Source organism: Pimephales promelas, chromosome 11 (genome assembly GCF_988280905.1).
Source record: "Pimephales promelas chromosome 11, fPimPro1.hap1.1, whole genome shotgun sequence".
In the NCBI taxonomy this organism is placed as follows: domain Eukaryota; kingdom Metazoa; phylum Chordata; class Actinopteri; order Cypriniformes; family Leuciscidae; genus Pimephales; species Pimephales promelas.
Genome location: NC_142779.1, coordinates 34470983 through 34487913, shown reverse-complemented (window position 1 = coordinate 34487913; position 16931 = coordinate 34470983). Strand labels below are relative to the sequence as shown.

General features: G+C 37.3%; 1 protein-coding gene across 1 annotated transcript; it reads left to right on the top strand.

Moving 5' to 3' along the window:
* The first annotated feature begins 2037 nt into the window (after window positions 1–2037).
* Window positions 2038–15711, top strand: tnfaip3 (tumor necrosis factor, alpha-induced protein 3). The gene is made up of 9 exons (XM_039690475.2): window positions 2038–2300; window positions 3091–3427; window positions 9303–9493; window positions 9581–9722; window positions 10342–10512; window positions 11572–11752; window positions 11968–12851; window positions 14313–14512; window positions 14606–15711. Exons 2-9 carry the CDS (start codon window positions 3121–3123, stop codon window positions 14873–14875), a joined length of 2346 nt encoding a protein of 781 aa, XP_039546409.1. The 5' UTR covers window positions 2038–2300; window positions 3091–3120; the 3' UTR covers window positions 14876–15711.
* The last annotated feature ends 1220 nt before the right edge of the window (window positions 15712–16931 follow it).

Genomic DNA, 16931 nt, shown 5'->3' with positions numbered 1-16931 from the left:
TTCTTCAGTTTCCTTTGCAGGGATTTCTGTATATTTCTCATTGGGTTACGGGATGTGCACTTTGCACATTTAGTTCCCTTTAAAGTCGGCATGAACCAGAATCCATAGCTGACTTTTCTTCCCTATTGTGACATACTGTAGGCCTATATATCTGAGTGAAACAGCTTCTCGAAGGAGGAAAACCATCAGGAATTGACTGTCGTTTGCTGTGAGTCAGAGGTTGTTTAAAAAAAAAAAAATCATTAATAATTTATAATAAATACTGCAAATTCTATGAAATTACAAGACATGTTGATTCAGATTTCATGGGAAAAGAACTAAAGTTTGAGGCACTGCAGGGTGTCAGGTCTTTAAAAATGTATTTCTAATTAGTTTAATATACTATTATGTTCTTTTATTTATGGCTGAAATCTCTTAAATCATAGTTGATTCATGTAGTAGAGCCTTAAGAAATATAAATCTACAGTATCACACAATGCATTCAGGCCATAGGATTTAAAGTATCGAGGTCAGCACTAGTTTAGCAGAATGTGCAGATGTTTGTTCATGTTATTAATCAAAGGTGTTAGTGTTACCAAGACATTTGGAAAGCATTGAATATAAAGAATGAATGACCCTGGCAAGAAATGAAATGTCAGTCACTCTTTATTACACTATTTTATTGATGGGAACTTCTGATCAAGTTCTCTTGAATGACATGCACTCTAAACTTTACACCCACATCATCATCATCATCATGCAGTGCACTATATGAATCTTTATGGTTCGCCTAGCAAATCTGCCTTGTCATTCTGCAAAATGGGCGTTCTTTGTGTCTATCATAAAGTGTGAACATTTTTTTTTATATATACAGAATACAGTCTATATTCATTATACATTTTAAAGTGGTGGTAATCTACTAATAAACAAACTCATCAAGTTCAAGTTTGTTGTAGAGGACAATTAACCCCATACCAAGATTTTAGAGTAAACAATTGAAATGTGAATATTTGTATAATAGCAGCATTACATTTTCTTTCTAAGGAGCACTTTCTTCGTAATATTGAATTTGAACATGTCAATCTTCCCAGCTCTAAACGTTTCCCTTGCACTTTTCCATTAAGTTATGAAAACGTCCGAATGTTCTATGAATTTGCAAAATGTAGGCTACAGGTTTTTTTTCTTGGTTATGCAAACATTAAGGAAAAATTCCATTTTGTCACTTTAGAATGTTCTCTGAACATCAGGTGGCAACACTTAAAAAGGGAACGCACTAAAACATTAAAAAAAAAAGGTAACACTTTACACTAAGGTTCATTAGTTAACGTAATTATATGAATTAACAATGAGCAATACATGTATTACAGTATTTATTCATCTTTGTTATTAATAAAAATACAGCTGATAATTTTTTTCTTCATTTTAATTCAAATAATTAACTAATGTTAACTTTTTGTGCTAACATTTTGAGAATATTCTTAAAGATCAGAACTAAGAACGTTGATCATAACTTTGAGAGAACATTATTTCTGTTATCTGGGTTGTTTCTGTCAACCCTGTTACCTTTCTGAAGTCATGATGACGAATGTGGATGGCATGCCATGAATGAACACAAACGTTATACTTGTTTGGGTAACACTTTATCATAGAGTGTCCTTGTTACATTTACCATGCATAACTCCATCCATCTAACCCTCAACCAAATCCTAACCTTATAGAAATTAGGCTACATGTAGTTGCTCAAATATAATGACACCTTAACATAAAGCATAACCCTTGTTTGATTGAATTAGCGTATAAAAGCAAGTCACAAATGAAAACGAAAAACGACAGAATAACCCTCGTGTTACCCCATAAAAATTCCTTTCTTGTAACGCACATTCATTCTTTACATTAAATGGAACGTGTAAAATGCACAGGCTGGGACTTCCAGTGTTGTTATGTTTCCATATCTCACATAACTACCAGCTATGGGTGTGGCGAATCAAACACGTCATCGACTGGCACGTAACGTAAGCGTTCAGCGTCACTCGCGCGCACTGACTCCCCCTGGCGGAGAAGACGAAGAGAAAACGCTTATAATGGGTTGTGAAAGTGGAAAGTACCTTATGGAAATCCCCTACTGGCTTTTATGTACTGTATCAATCGGGCTGTCTGAACTAGAGCGTATACTTTGCCGTGTTTTGGACGCGTCTCAAGCGAGCTGTGAAATCCAGTGGATCTCTTAAAGCGCCATGGACGATTAAAGTGGACTGAGTGAAGTAGCAGCAGAGCCAGAGCATCTTATGGGCTTTGTTGGTGGATACCGACATATAGAACAGGTAAGAGTTGTCCGATCCATCGCTGCCCGTTCCCTCGCCTCTCTAATGTCGCGTTTAGACTCTTTCCTAAAGCGAGCGAGCTTGATTTCTCGCGTATTGTCTCAAGCTCAAACGCCAGGCTGTCTTGTACGGACGGATACGCCACGGGTTTTGACAGCCATTGTTTGCGAAGACGTCACTTATCAGCGATTAAGAACGTTTAACGGAGAAAACGTTCTATTGTTGCCATGGGGATATTTAGCTTCCGTTCGAGTGCTACGGCGTTCCATTGTCTCTAACGGCTCTTCTGTCAAGGCAATTACGTAATTCGAGCGTCAGCAACTGATGTTATAGCCTAATATTTCGCGTCGGTCTCTATTGTCCCTTTTGTGCTTTGTGTTTAATAAAACTGGATGTCGCTTTCCTCGCGTTTTTTAAGAGAACACTGTCTGACTGAATAAGTTGTCCCTAAAGAACCCCGGCAGCAGCCGATACAAATAAATGGTGCCCTTGCAGTCAATGGCATTTTTTTTTTGTGTGTGTGTGTCTGAACCCATCTTTGATAGTTTTGGAAAATTGATTGTGGGGGTGGACTTATAAATATCTTCGCCTTTCACTCATCTGACCTCAAGAGCTCTTTACCATGAGACTGGAATACACCAGTAGCTTTCAGGGGCCACCATCAGTCTTTCAGTTCTTCACCTTTAGGGTGGAGGGAAATAAGGGGAAATTTTCGTGTGTGTGTGCTGCACATGGTCGTGGGTTGAGCGCTCCTGACAATGGTGGTGTTGTTTCATGTCTTCTTTCACAGTGATAGATTGGTTCCCCACTCCAGATCACCATGTCCCAGGGCCAGAACTTCCTGCCCAAGTTCCTGTTCGTGAGTAACCTCCTGAAGGCCGTGAAAATCAGAGAGCGGGTTCCCAATGACGTGGTCAAGGCTTCGTCCAGCGGCGGCCTGATCCATCACCTGCGCAGCATGCATCGCTACACCCTGGAGATGATCCGCATGAGCCAGTTCCCGCAGGCCTTCCGCGAGGTCATCCAGGCGGCCATCTTGGACAGGGCCATGCAGAGCTCGCTGGAGCAGGAGAAGAGGTTGAACTGGTGCCGTGAGGTCAAGAAGCTGGTGCCGCTGAGAACCAACGGTAACTATGCTGTGATTTTTATCGGCTCGAGCGCAAGTCACGTTTTCTTCCGATGAAACGGCGACGTTAAACTTTCTTTGTATTGGTTTATATTAGTTAATAATGGTGGTTGTATACTCGCTTCGTATACTTCTTGGGAAGTGGTCAGTGTTGGGTATGTTACTCTAAAAAAATCAGGTACCAATTACAATCTGTACGTGCTTAATAATTACTTTCTAAATCCCTAATCAACCCTTCAACAATACTTTAATTCCTTCAAATAAATAACATAAAATTGCAAAAACTGACCAAAGGGACTAGGTTTCATTAAAAACATACATTTCAACTTTAAACAATAAAAAAATATTGTTTGATATACATTTGTTCTATAGTCTATACTGAATTGTTATACAGAAAAATTAAGAGAAACGTTTTCAAGAGAAACGTAATTAAATTACAGTAAATAATTACTCCCAACACAGAACCTGCTTCATAATATATGGATGTTATTATAACTAGTGTTATAACTGCTGATATATTTTAGCCTATTTCCCCTTTTTTTTTTTTTGGCCTTCTTGGTCAGTTAACAAAAGTGGTCAACGCTTTATTTTGCAGTGTCATTGTTACGTTACAAAATATAAATTATGCTTAATTACATGCAACTAAACCAATCCTAACCCTACAGTCAGTACTGAAATGTATAATTACTATTATAAAGTGTAACCCACAAGTGATATCTCTCTTATAGTGTAAAAACGTATTAAATTCATCACAGTGATTTTACATGCATCTCAAGTGCTGTTGTTATCAGAATTATGAGATGTAAAGATATTAAAAAAGCTCTATCGTTAGACCACTTGTGCTTCATGGCGGACGGGAAAATCCTGCACTGTCTGTCACACGGATGTTTTTCCCCTCGGTTTGCTCTACGGGGCCGTGCTGTGATGCTGGGCCCCAGCGAGTGTGTGTGTGTGTGTGTGACTCTCGCTAGCTCAGGGTCAGGTCGCTCTGCTCTACTCTTATGAGTAATGCTGCGAGGGAAACTTCTCTGTACTTGCCATTGTTGCTCCATTGTACAGTCACTATTTACAGTAACTGAAATTAGGTAAACATCGCATTACCTTTTATTACCATTTATCTGGAATAGTCAACAGTTTGTTCGTTTCATCATTTTACGCAGTTGTGACAGTAGATATCATTTCGCCGTGTCTGATAGCTTCTCGTTTGTGTATTCTGGTAAATTTCTTGCGTTAAAAAAAAAATTCTGGACAGCACATATTTGGCCTCATAATGAAACGGGAATTTCCTGTTTTAAATCACACGGGATTATGAAAGCGCTAGACTGGAACATGTTGTTTGAAACGGATTGCGCCGACAAGACCCGTGCTAGAATATAGAGGGGGACTGGAATAAATGTAACACCGCTAATAACGTAATACACAATGCAGCTAAAATGGCCATTTTAGGTGTGCTAGTGCTAGGCTTGTGTTTCCTTCAAAACTTGTATCTGTGTTTGTCTTCATTTGTTAAAAAAGCCCTTCCGCGTGAGGATCACAACTTCCTAGTTCCTATCTGCATGTTTGTTTGAGACTGCTGTTGTTTACTCGTTTAGTTCGATCAATAGTCTGGTGCTATTAAAGCAGATTGGTGCTATTTGGTACATTTATGCATTTATCCAAAGCAAATATCAAAAGTTTTTGCATTCCTTGGGAATTTAATCATGACTTTGCCACCATTTCTGTACAGTTTGAGATACGGGAATATTTTGAATTGATTACCATTAGTGTGTACAATAATTTTTATTATATAAAGCAAGTATTTATTGATTTACTTATTAAACCCCAGTGCAGTTATACAACATGAGTAACGAATGGACTAATTGGTATTAGGGCTGTCAAACAATTAATCGCATCCAAAATAAAAGTTTGTGTTTACATAATTTATGTGGGTGGACTGTGTATAATTATTTTTTATCTATAAATACACATGCATGTATATATTTAAGAAATATCTTCATGTATACTGTATATAGATTTGTATATAATTTATATTATACATACATTTTTTATATATAAATTATATTTTTTTCCTTAAATTTACATGCATCTGTGTGTATTTTATTTATATATATATATATATATATATATATATATATATATATATATAATTATACACAGTGCACCCACATATATTATGTAAACACAAACTTTTATTTTGGATGCGATTAATCGCGATTAATCATTTGACAGCCCTAATTGGTATTGATAATGGATTAGGGCTGTGAAACGATTAATCGCGATTAATCGCATCCAAAATAAAAGTTTGTGTTTACATAATGTATGTGTGTGTAATTATTTTGTATATATAAATACACACACACATGCCTGTTATATATTTAAGAAATATTTGTATGTATATACTTTATATATATTTATACAAAATTAATATTATACATAAATATAAATATTTAATATATTAATAACACATTTTTGTCAAATATATACATGCATATGTGTGTATTTATTTAATACAAAATAATTATACACACTACACACACAAATTTTATTTTGAATGCGATTAATCGTTTCACAGCCCTATAATGGATGACTTCTGATAAGACAAAATTACAAAGTTAAATTGTTTGTGACATCGTTACTCTGATCGTATGACAGTAAAATGGGAGAACTGGACAATTTAATCTTATTTACACAATCATTTTCTTTTCTGCTGTGACGATTATTGCAGAACGTGTTGAAGAGGATGTGGTTGTATAGCAGATGTTGTTTGTATCCATGTTTTGTGTGTTCATTTTCTGTTCTCCATTGTGGGGTTGAAACTGTAACTTCCCAAGTGACAAGTATCACATAATTTACAGTAAAGTGTTTAAATACAATCAAGCTGAAAATATGGTAATCGACACTGCAAACTATTAAACAAAAAGTGGCGAACTGAAAGTATTTGAGGAGGGAATATCTTCACACATATGTAACTCAAATGAATCAGACTTGAACGAGACACAATTTAACCAAAATGGTGATGAGCAGAAACTACATTTAATAAGAAAAAAGGTTGAGACCAAATGTGCAAGGACAAATTGGTAAATCTTCTATGATAGAAAGTCCAGGTTAATTGCTTGACTTAAATGAATCCACTTTAAAGAGGACATTGAGCTCGAGCTGCTGTAACGTAAAACCCCGACTTGTCAAAGTCCCCCTGGTATCTCTTAAAACTCACCTAAATGACATAGGCCTATGTAAATGTTTTTCCTCGGATCCGCTGGTTGATGATCACATGTTGATCTGATTGGTTACAAGGTCGTTTGTGACGTCAGAAACACCAGCGATTTCAAACTGTCTTTGGTTCATTGCAGTTTTAAGGAGGAAATACTCAGCAATGCTGTTGACTTGTGAAACGATTAATCGCGATTAATCGCATCCAAAATAAAAGTTTGTGTTTACATAATATATGTGTGTGTCTTTATAATTATACACACACATATATTAAGTAAACACAAACTTTTATTTTGAATGCGATTAATCACGATTAATCGTTTGACAGCCTATGGTTTGTCTTAAAGCACATTAAAAATATCACATTTATAGCTGGATTTAAACCATAATTTGTAACTGGAAAATACATATTTTGAAAAGTGTTTCTGGGAAATGTGGCTAAGTAAGTTATAAGTTAGCAGTACTACCTTTAGATAGTTTATTTCTAGGGCTGTCAATCGATTAATCGCGATTAATCGCATCCAATATAAAAGTTTTTGTTTACATAATATATGTATGTGTAGTGTGTATAATTATGTTATATATAAATACTCACACATGCTATTTCATGTATATACTAGATTTATATATAAATATCAATATTTTATATATAAATATTTTTTTCTTAAATATACATGCATGTGTGTGTATTTATATATAAAAAAAATAATTATATATACACAGTGCACTCACATATATTACGTAAACACAAACTTTTATTATGGATGCGATTAATCGCGATTAATTGTTTGACAGCCCTATTTATTTGTAATGTTATCAATTCAGATCCATTTCTTAATGTTAATGAGAGTGATTTAGAGGTGATGTAGGATTTGTAATTTTATGTTACTAGAGTTGAAAGTCATACAGAAACTTACTCTTGTGTAACAAAAAGAAAACACAGTATGTTATGCATTGCATTGTTAAAACCTCCATCTACTTGGGAACATTTTGGTCTTTTGTGTCGATAGCAGGTACAGACACAAACCACGGCGTTGGACAATAGCACAGGTTTGAAGAACAGGAACTAGATCATATGTTCAGACTGGAGATGGGCACGGCACAGGCATTCCTGTACGGCGTCGGCCCTCCTCTCTGGAAAGTCCAGATGCTTTATATCACGGCTCTGGTGTCAAGAGGAGTCAAAAAGTTGAAGTCAAGCCCTTACGGCGCTTAATCAGACAATCACATACTAGGGAAATTCCTCACAGTTGTTTCACACACGCTCGCGCGCACATGCAAATGCATTTGAGCACACATGTTGCACAACATCAGAAAGAACACACAATCTAGGCCATGTACAAAGTTCTGCAGAGCACGCTTGCTTTTTTTTTAAGTGACTGAATGGTTAGGTTACAGCAAAGTTATTGATTTACACCGAGTTTTGAGACTCGTTGAAACTGCAGTTGGGAGTTGGATTTAATTGCTTTTGCATGGATATTGTGGTCACATGTTCTGTTTTTAAAATGCACACAGTTTGGATGAAACTGATATCTTTAAACTGCTTTAACAACTCTTGTGGAAATCCCCCTGAATTGCTTTTATCTCATCCTTAATCTTCGTCTTGACAAACACAGCTGAACTAACCTTTAGGTGTAAAAGAGATTGCCGTCAGTCTATGCAAAAACAAAGCAAAGATTGTGTATGTACTCATTGCATGCCAACCGGTTGCTAAGGCTCTCTATGTTATGTCAATCTTGATGATTGTGAAAGTCCAAACAGGAACTGCAAGTTTCATAGCCTTTTTATGTCCTTTAAGAACTTTTATGAACTTGTTCTTTTAGCTTTAAAGGAGTAGTTCACTTTAAAAAAAACTTTTGCTGATAATTTACTCGCCCCCATGTCATCCAAGATGTCCATGTCTTTCTTTCTTCAGTCGAAAAGAAATTAAGGTTTTTGATGAAAACATTCCAGGATTTTCTCCATATAATGGACTTCAATGGGAACCAAACGGTTCAAGATCCAAAAGACAGTTTCAGCGCAAACTGTTCAAAGGGCTTTAAATGACACCAGACGATGAATAAGGGTCTTATCTAGGAAAAAAGATTTGTTCATTTTGATGAACGATTTTGAACAGGAGAGTCACGAACGCTCGTCACAGAACAGAGCAAGGTGACCATTTGAGCTTATAAAACTTAAACTTTTTTATTTATTTTTTAAATGACCAATGGTTTTGCTAGATAAGACCCTTATTCATCGTCTGGTGTCGTTTAAAGCCCTTTGAAGCTAAACTGAAACTCTCTTTTGGACCTTGAACCGTTTGGTTCCCATTGAAGTCCATTATATGGAGAAAATCGTGGAATGTTTTCATCAAAAACCTTAATTTCTTTTCGACTTTTTTTTTTAAAGTGAAATACTCCTTTAAGAACTCGTTTTTGCCAAAATAACGTGCAAGATGTTTGAAGCAAAGTAAACCGTGATTACAAGGTTTTTTGGTTTCATGTCATTACTCATTTCATTCCTCTGTTATCTAATTGATGGCTAGTCTATTCTTGGGTTATGGTTTAGATCATTTATTAGTGAGTTTTCACTGACAGAGAGCCCAAATTTTGCCTTGTTTCAGCCCAGCTGTGTTTGGACTGTGTCTTTTAAGCGGGTTGTGACTGTGTTTGTGTGTTTTGGTGTAGGTGATGGGAACTGTCTGCTTCACGCAGCCTCTCAGTATCTACTAGGGGTTCAGGACACAGACCTGGTGCTCAGAAAGGCTCTTTACGCAGTACTGAAGGAAACAGACACTAGTAACTTTAGGACACGCTTTCAGACAGAGCTTCTGCACTCGCAGGAGTTCACCCAGACCGGTCTGAGATACAGCACTTTGGTAAGCACTTCATGACGAACATGCAGAATTGTCCACTATAATCATATGACAAGGGTATAACTCATTGCAATTTGTTTTGTTTCCCAGAACTGGGAGGAGGAATGGGTTAAGATTGTAGAAATGGCTTCTCCAGTGTCCAGCAGTAATGGCCTACAGTTTGACTCTTTAGAGGATATTCACATATTTGTGCTTTCAAATATTCTACGGAGGCCGATTATTGTTATTGCAGGTACGTATCCGTAATACACTGTAAAAAATATTGTTGGTTTAACTTAAAAAAGTAAGTACTGGTTGCCTTAAAATTTTAAGTTGATTGAAATGGAAAAAGTGAGTTAATACAATGAAGGAGATTGATTAATCATCAGAAACTCAAAATGATATGTTAGCTGAACTAAATAAATTATTTAAGTTGATTTGACAAAAGAAAAAATGTTGTGATTACTAATCATGAAAAAATAAAATGTTACACTCTAAAAAATGATGGGTTGTTTGAACCCAAATTCAAATATGGGTCAAATATGGACAAACCCAAATTTGGGTTAAATGCAATTAAAAAAAATTTTTTCATGCTTTTCATGATTCGTAATCACAACATTTTTTCTTTTGTCAAATCAACTTAAATAATTAATTTAGTTCAGACAACACATAATTTTGAGTTTCTGATGATTAAATCATTCTCCTTCATTGTATTAACTCACTTTTTCCATTTCAATCAACTTAAAATTTTAAGGCAACCAGGTTGGTTACTTTTTTAAGTTACACCAACAATATTTTTTTGCATTTCAATAGAATTGCACAAACACATGTGCAACAACATGACCATAATATATGATTTTTTTCCTCAACAGACCAAGTACTTAGAAGTATGAAGTCTGGTTCCTCGTTTTCACCCCTCAATGTGGGGGGCATATACCTGCCTTTGCACTGGCCTCCCGGAGAATGCTACAAATATCCCATAGTGCTTGGATATGACTCCCAGCACTTTGCACCCCTGATCACAATCAAAGATAGCGGCCCAGGTACGTCACTAGACACTGTAGCCTGAAGTTTGAACTTGGTAAAGGCTTTTGCACTTGTCTGAACACACAAAAAAAATCATGGACATAAAGCGATAATGGTCCTGTCACACTTGTGCTCCTCGCGGTCTAAAATGAGTGCATTGGAAATGAATGGGAGAGGAATTTCATCTAGTGGAAACTTTTGGTATTGCGGCCAAACAAAAATTATTGAAAGCTAATTTTTAAAGATATCAAGCACTACTTATTTAGATTAATGGCTTTGATTTTCTTGCAGTTTTACAGTAAAACGTGATTTTGAAAATATATAGTTCATATAAAATTTTAAAAAGTTTTTTTTTATATATAACAATAAAAATTCTGTTCCTTTTTTGTTTACTTTTTAAAAACTATTTTCTCTTCAGCAATAATCTGCCAAGTGTCGTCTTTAAAAAGAGATCAAACTTAAGTCTGTTGCTTTAAAGCTTTCAAGGTTTACAAAGTTTAAGTTGGAAATTTAATTGTCAGGTCTATGCTCAAAAAAGTGTATAAATTAGGGCTGTCAAACGATTAATCGCGATTAATCGCATCCAAAATATAAGTTTGTGTTTACATAATTTATGTGGGTGCACTGTGTATAATTATTTTATTTATATAAATACACACATATTTGTATATATTTAAGAAATATTTTCATGTATATAGATTTATATATAATTTATATTATACATGAATATTTTATATATAAATTATATTTTTTCTTAAATAAACATGCATCTGTGTGTATTTATATATATATATATATATATATATATATATATATATATATATATATATAAAAACAAAATAATTATACACAGTGCACACACATATATTATGTAAACACAAACTTTTATTTGGGATGCGATTAATCACGATTAATCATTTGACAGCCCTAGTATAAATCTATTTTTAATACAGCGTAAATATAATTTAGTAAAAAAAAATGCAAAATATGAAAACATTATCAAACTCATTGACAAAAAACAAAAAGTCTTGCTCTAGCTCTTGTATTTGAATATGTGATGTTTGTGTCCTGTTCAGAGATCCGCGCGGTGCCGCTGATAAACCCGGGACGGGGAGGGTTTGAGGAGCTTCGATTGCACTTCCTGACAGAAAAGGAGCAGCAACAGAAGGAGAAGCTGCTAAAAGACTACCTAATGCTTATAGAAATCCCTGTCATTGGCCTGGGCTACGATCCCACACAGATTATCACTGCGGCCAGGTATGAGTTAAACACACTCTTTGTTGAAGTCTTGCTCAGTGTAACCCTAAAAAGTTGTGGCGTCCTTTTTTACAACAACAAAAGTTGGACTATGACGCTATTTTCTTCTAGAAACATCCCATTATTTGCCTGTTATCCCTGTAAAGCTGTCAATTTGTATCGTAAAAAGCGCTATATAAATAAAGGTGACTTGACTTTTCTTAAATCTTCATCAGACTTGATGAAGGCAACCTACCCGAGGATATGAACCTGATGGAGGACTACCTACAACTGGTAAACCATGAATATAAGCGCTGGCAAGAGGACAAGGAGTCATCGTGGGCCCCCCATGTGTCCCAGCGTCCCCCTCCCTTCTCGGTCTCCCAACTCTCTCTCATCGAGATCCGCTGCGCCACACCCCGATGCACCTTCTACGTCTCGGTGGACACACAACCCCACTGTCACGAGTGCTTCGAAAAGCGGCAGGCGGGTCGGAAACCAGAGGCCATTTCCAGCTCGAATCACTCGTCGTCCTCGGACCCGGAGAGCCGAGCGAGACTGGAGCGCTCCGTCCTCCCCAGCCCTCGTTCGGCTCCCCCTACGGCCCCGAGTCTAAGCCTTTACAGTGAGACTCATGCCATGAAGTGCAAGACACCCGGATGCTTGTTCACACTCAGTGTGGAGCACGACGGGTTGTGTGAACGCTGCTTTACGGCGAGGCAAAACCGGTCCGCTGCCAACAGGCCGTCTCACGGGTGGTGCCACGGTCAGTGGAACCGGGAACGAGAGAAGGAAACGGAGAGGGAAAGGGAACGAGAAAGGGACACCGAGCGATGCGTTCTGTGTCGACAGGAGGTTTTTAGGATATTCAATGGTCTTTGCCCGCCCTGCATGCAGAGGACTGCCGTTTCCGAGAGGGGAGACGCCCAGCAAGAGGAGCCTTCGACTGAAGCCTCGGTGTGGGCAACGCATCGGGAGACCGAACGCACGGGCACCACCGGACACACCTGGAAAACGCCTGCCGCCCGACCCTGTAAACGCCCCGGATGCCAGTTCTTCGGGACTGCAGAGAAGCTGGGATTCTGCACTATATGTTATCTAGACTACCAGACCAATCACCGTAAGTGCAACTATTCTGCATTCACACGCAATTATTGTAGTATCTCTCTAATGATAATCTCTTTCACTCACCCAAATAGTTTTTAAGTGACCTAAAATGCCACATTTTTCTGAATGTCATAATCATTTGTTAGGTATTCATTACTTAAATGAGCTTGTTGTTTCTGCCTTAAATTATAACACTGTTTAAATTAACTGTGAGTTTGTGTATGTGTATGATTTCTGAAATGCGTAACTTGTAGGGCTGTGAAACGATTAATTGTGATTAATCGCATCCAAAATAAAAGTTTGTGTTTACATAATTTATGTGGGTGCACTGTGTATAATTATTTTATATATATAAATACACACACATGCTTGTATATATTTAAGAAATATTTTCATGTATATACTGTATAAGGATTTATATATAATTTATATATTAAGAATAAATAATATTTTTTTCTTAAATATACATGCATGTGTGTGTATTTATATTTACATATATACAAAATAATTATACATAGTGCACCCACATATATTATGTAAACACAAACTTTTATTTTGGATACGATTAATCGTTTCACAGCCCTATATTTATACAAAATTAATATTATACATAAATATAAATATTTGATATATTAATAACACATTTTTCGTAAATATATACATGCATATGTGTGTATTTATATTTACAAAATAATTATACACACTACACGCACATATTATTTAAACACAAACTTTTATTTTGGATGCGATTAATCGCGATTAATCGTTTCACAGCCCTAATAACTTGCCTCTGATAACAAATCACTACAAATTGTAACGCGGACTTGTGCATCTTCTGTAAAGCTGCTTTGAAACGATGTGTATTGTGAAAAGCGCTATACAAATAAATGTGAATTTCCGGCCATTCACAACTTAGACTAAAAGAAGAACAAATGTTCCAGATGAAGGGCTGGGCAACGATTAATCGCGATTAATCGTATCCAAACTAAGTAAACGTTTGTCTTTACATAATATATATGTGTGTAGTGTGTATAATAATTTTGTATATATAAATACAGACACATGCATGTATATTTTTACATAATTTATATTAAATATTAATATTAATATTTTATATACTAATAACACGTTTTTCTTAAATATATACATGCATATGTGTGAATTTTTATAAACAAAATAATTATGCACACTACACACACATATTATGTAAACACAAACTTTTATTTTGGAATGCGATTAATCACGATTAATCGTTGCCCAGCCCTAGTCGCAGCTTATATATATTCTGCGCAATACACTGTATTCAATATATCATGATGACTCATGATAAATCATCTGCACAAATTCGGCCTACATGAACTTCCCCAGCAAAGTAAACATAATAAGTAACACGTTGGCGGGTTTATAAAGTCTCCACTTGCAATTCATAGACATTGTGACTACAGGAGCAAACGTGTGATTTTTGTCCGCACAGAGGCCACCCCTGCTATTGTCCAGCCCAGGCACACGTCCGAGGCGGGTTTCCAGAACTGTCCGCGGTGCCGAGGTCAGGGATGCGGTGCCGAGGGAAAGGCCATGCTGGAGGGTTACTGCAACAAGTGCTTCGTGAAGGAGCAAAGCGCTAGACTCAACCAAGCTGCTAGCAGGGGCTCCAACTCCCCGCCTCTTGTCACGGTAAGTGTCCTTATTTGCTGTTGTGGGGGACGTTTGGCTCCGCTTAAGTGTTGAGGAACCAATAAAGCAACAAGCTCTGTTGTTTCTGTCCAGCGGGCCTCGAAACCACGTCCACCGCCAGTGCTGACCAGTGCTCACCAGGCTCAGTGTCGGCGTAGCGGTTGCAAGAACCTGTCCCCTGGTTGCACGGACCTGTGCCCGGACTGCATCAGCCGAGGCCAGCGAGAGGGTCGGCGCGCCCAGGCGCCCAAAGAGAAAAGCAAACAGCGCTGCAAGACGCAGGGCTGCGATCACTACGCCAATCAAGAGAAGCAAGGCTACTGTAACGAATGTGACCACTTCAAGCAGATTTACCGAGGCTGACCGAACAGTTCAGTGTCCAAAAGGGCCTATTTCATCGTGGCGAACACTCTTACACAAGGAACTTTGCGCGCCTGTCTTGGGCAGGGCCTAAAAAGCCCGGTGGTGCTGTAGAATTGGTGATTACCTCTGGAATGAAGTTTTGGTCATTTGTATCACGTGTGTGTGTGTGTGTGTGTGTGTGTGTGTGTGTGTATAGGACTTACGTGAGATGCTAGCATACAGAAACTTACGATACACAGGGACGTCTAGTCGCGCACCTGTGGCGTCTGCTGTTTATATTGAACAGGGTAATTAATCGCAAACTTTCTTGAAAAATTGACGTGAGCATGTATAAGAATCAACAAATTTGACCAAAGTTAATTTACTGAAAGTGTCTAAGCCAATGTGCATCGCCACTGTGGACTGCAGAAAGGCCTTTTGAGACGTACAACAGGGTATGCGGAGACCACCGAAGGACAGCATTTGATAGTTTATTCATAAAATGTAGGTTAAGTGCCAATGAGAGCTCGCTAAGCAGAGCTCGAATTTCATTTCCTGCTGCACCATGTGATGTCTGCAAGCAGAACGAATCTGTTGCCTTTGAGAATGTTTTAGTTTACCATTGATCACTTTTTCGCAAGTCCTTCTTGCTCTTGAAACTATTGTTCACTTTCGCTTGCCTTGCTAAACTTCATATGACTTGGTCTGTTCTATTGAATGGATATGTTCATTTTTCTGTGGCTGAAAAATTCCTTAAGTGCAATGAAACCCAGATACTTGACACCTCCCTGATGAATAGAGCTGATGAAATGACATTATTAAGCTGAAGGGAATTGGCGTGCCAAAAACTGTTTCGCGAGCTAGACGAAAACGTATCGGTCCAAACGTAAGCGAACCCAGGTGGGAAACGCCCCGCTCCTAGATCTGTGAACTCCCCGTTTCTTGCTGTTCTTGCCCAGCCACATTCTTTCGGTTGCACTACTCTCCTTTAAACACACAATGCCTCAGTCTATCCTTTGCATATGTTTAGTATGCACAAACTGACATGCTCTATTTGAATATTTGCGAAATATCTGCAAAGACGTGAAGAGAAAAGATAGAGTTAGCTTCTGTGGCATCATTTATAAAGAAATAACTGTCTGTGTTCAACATTCCCATCTTTAAAGTCCAGTATTGTGCAACCACATTTAGCTTTGTCTACTTGAGAATTAGTTGAATGTGGGCCTATACAGAAATGTGCTTTGGATAAATGATACACAGAACAATTTGCAGCCGAATCATAAATTTAAGAGTGTCTACTCTTCAACTACTGGATCTGTTCAGTCAGTTCAGATCATCACAAACTTGCACACAATACTTAATAAGCTGCTCTGGAATTAGGAACGGTACTCCTGACTTACTAGTGACATTCCAGTTATAGACCTAGAGGAATATAGATGACAAGATAGAAATTTTTTGTGCAACCTTTCATAGAGTATTGTATGAAAAGCCTTGTTTTTTGGTTTGTTTTGGTATTTATTCACAGCAAATATTATCTGTAATGTGTTTCAAGAATTATTTATATGTGGTCCTGGAATAAATTATTTTTAATAGAAAAACAAAAACCAGTTTCCTGTGTCTGCTTACCTTAATCTGCTTTTTTTTGGAGTTTGAAATGCATGTTAAAACAAGAAGCACTGGAAAGTGCTTATTAAAGCTACACTGTGTGATTTTTACCCCCATCTAGCTGTGAAAAGGTATATGACCATCCAGTGAATATTAGTTTCTGTTCCTCTCAATTCCGATTTCGTTTTAACTCTTACGGTGGCCAATGTAGTCCAAGATTAACATGGCTTCCAGTTCGACCTCGCCCATGAGTGTTAACTCAAACGTAAACGCGAAAGGCGAAGCTTGAATTAACGGGTATGTCCCTCTTTGGCTAATGTACTTTCAAGATGTAGGGGCAACATGGCGACCGACATTAGAACCCCTTACCCGTTTGTATTTTCAATGGCATACTATACACTCACGAGAATACTTTATTACTTGAACGAAGTAAATATACATTAATGAGCACATATATTTTTGAAAGAACTAA

Coding starts and splice junctions, on each gene's coding strand:
- tnfaip3 (XM_039690475.2), top strand. CDS start 3,121: ATGTCCCAGGGCCAGAACTTCCTGCCCAAGTTCCTGTTCGTGAGTAAC. Junction 3,428..9,302: donor GGTGCCGCTGAGAACCAACG/GTAACTATGCTG, acceptor GTTTTGGTGTAG/GTGATGGGAACTGTCTGCTT. Junction 10,513..11,571: donor AATCAAAGATAGCGGCCCAG/GTACGTCACTAG, acceptor TGTCCTGTTCAG/AGATCCGCGCGGTGCCGCTG.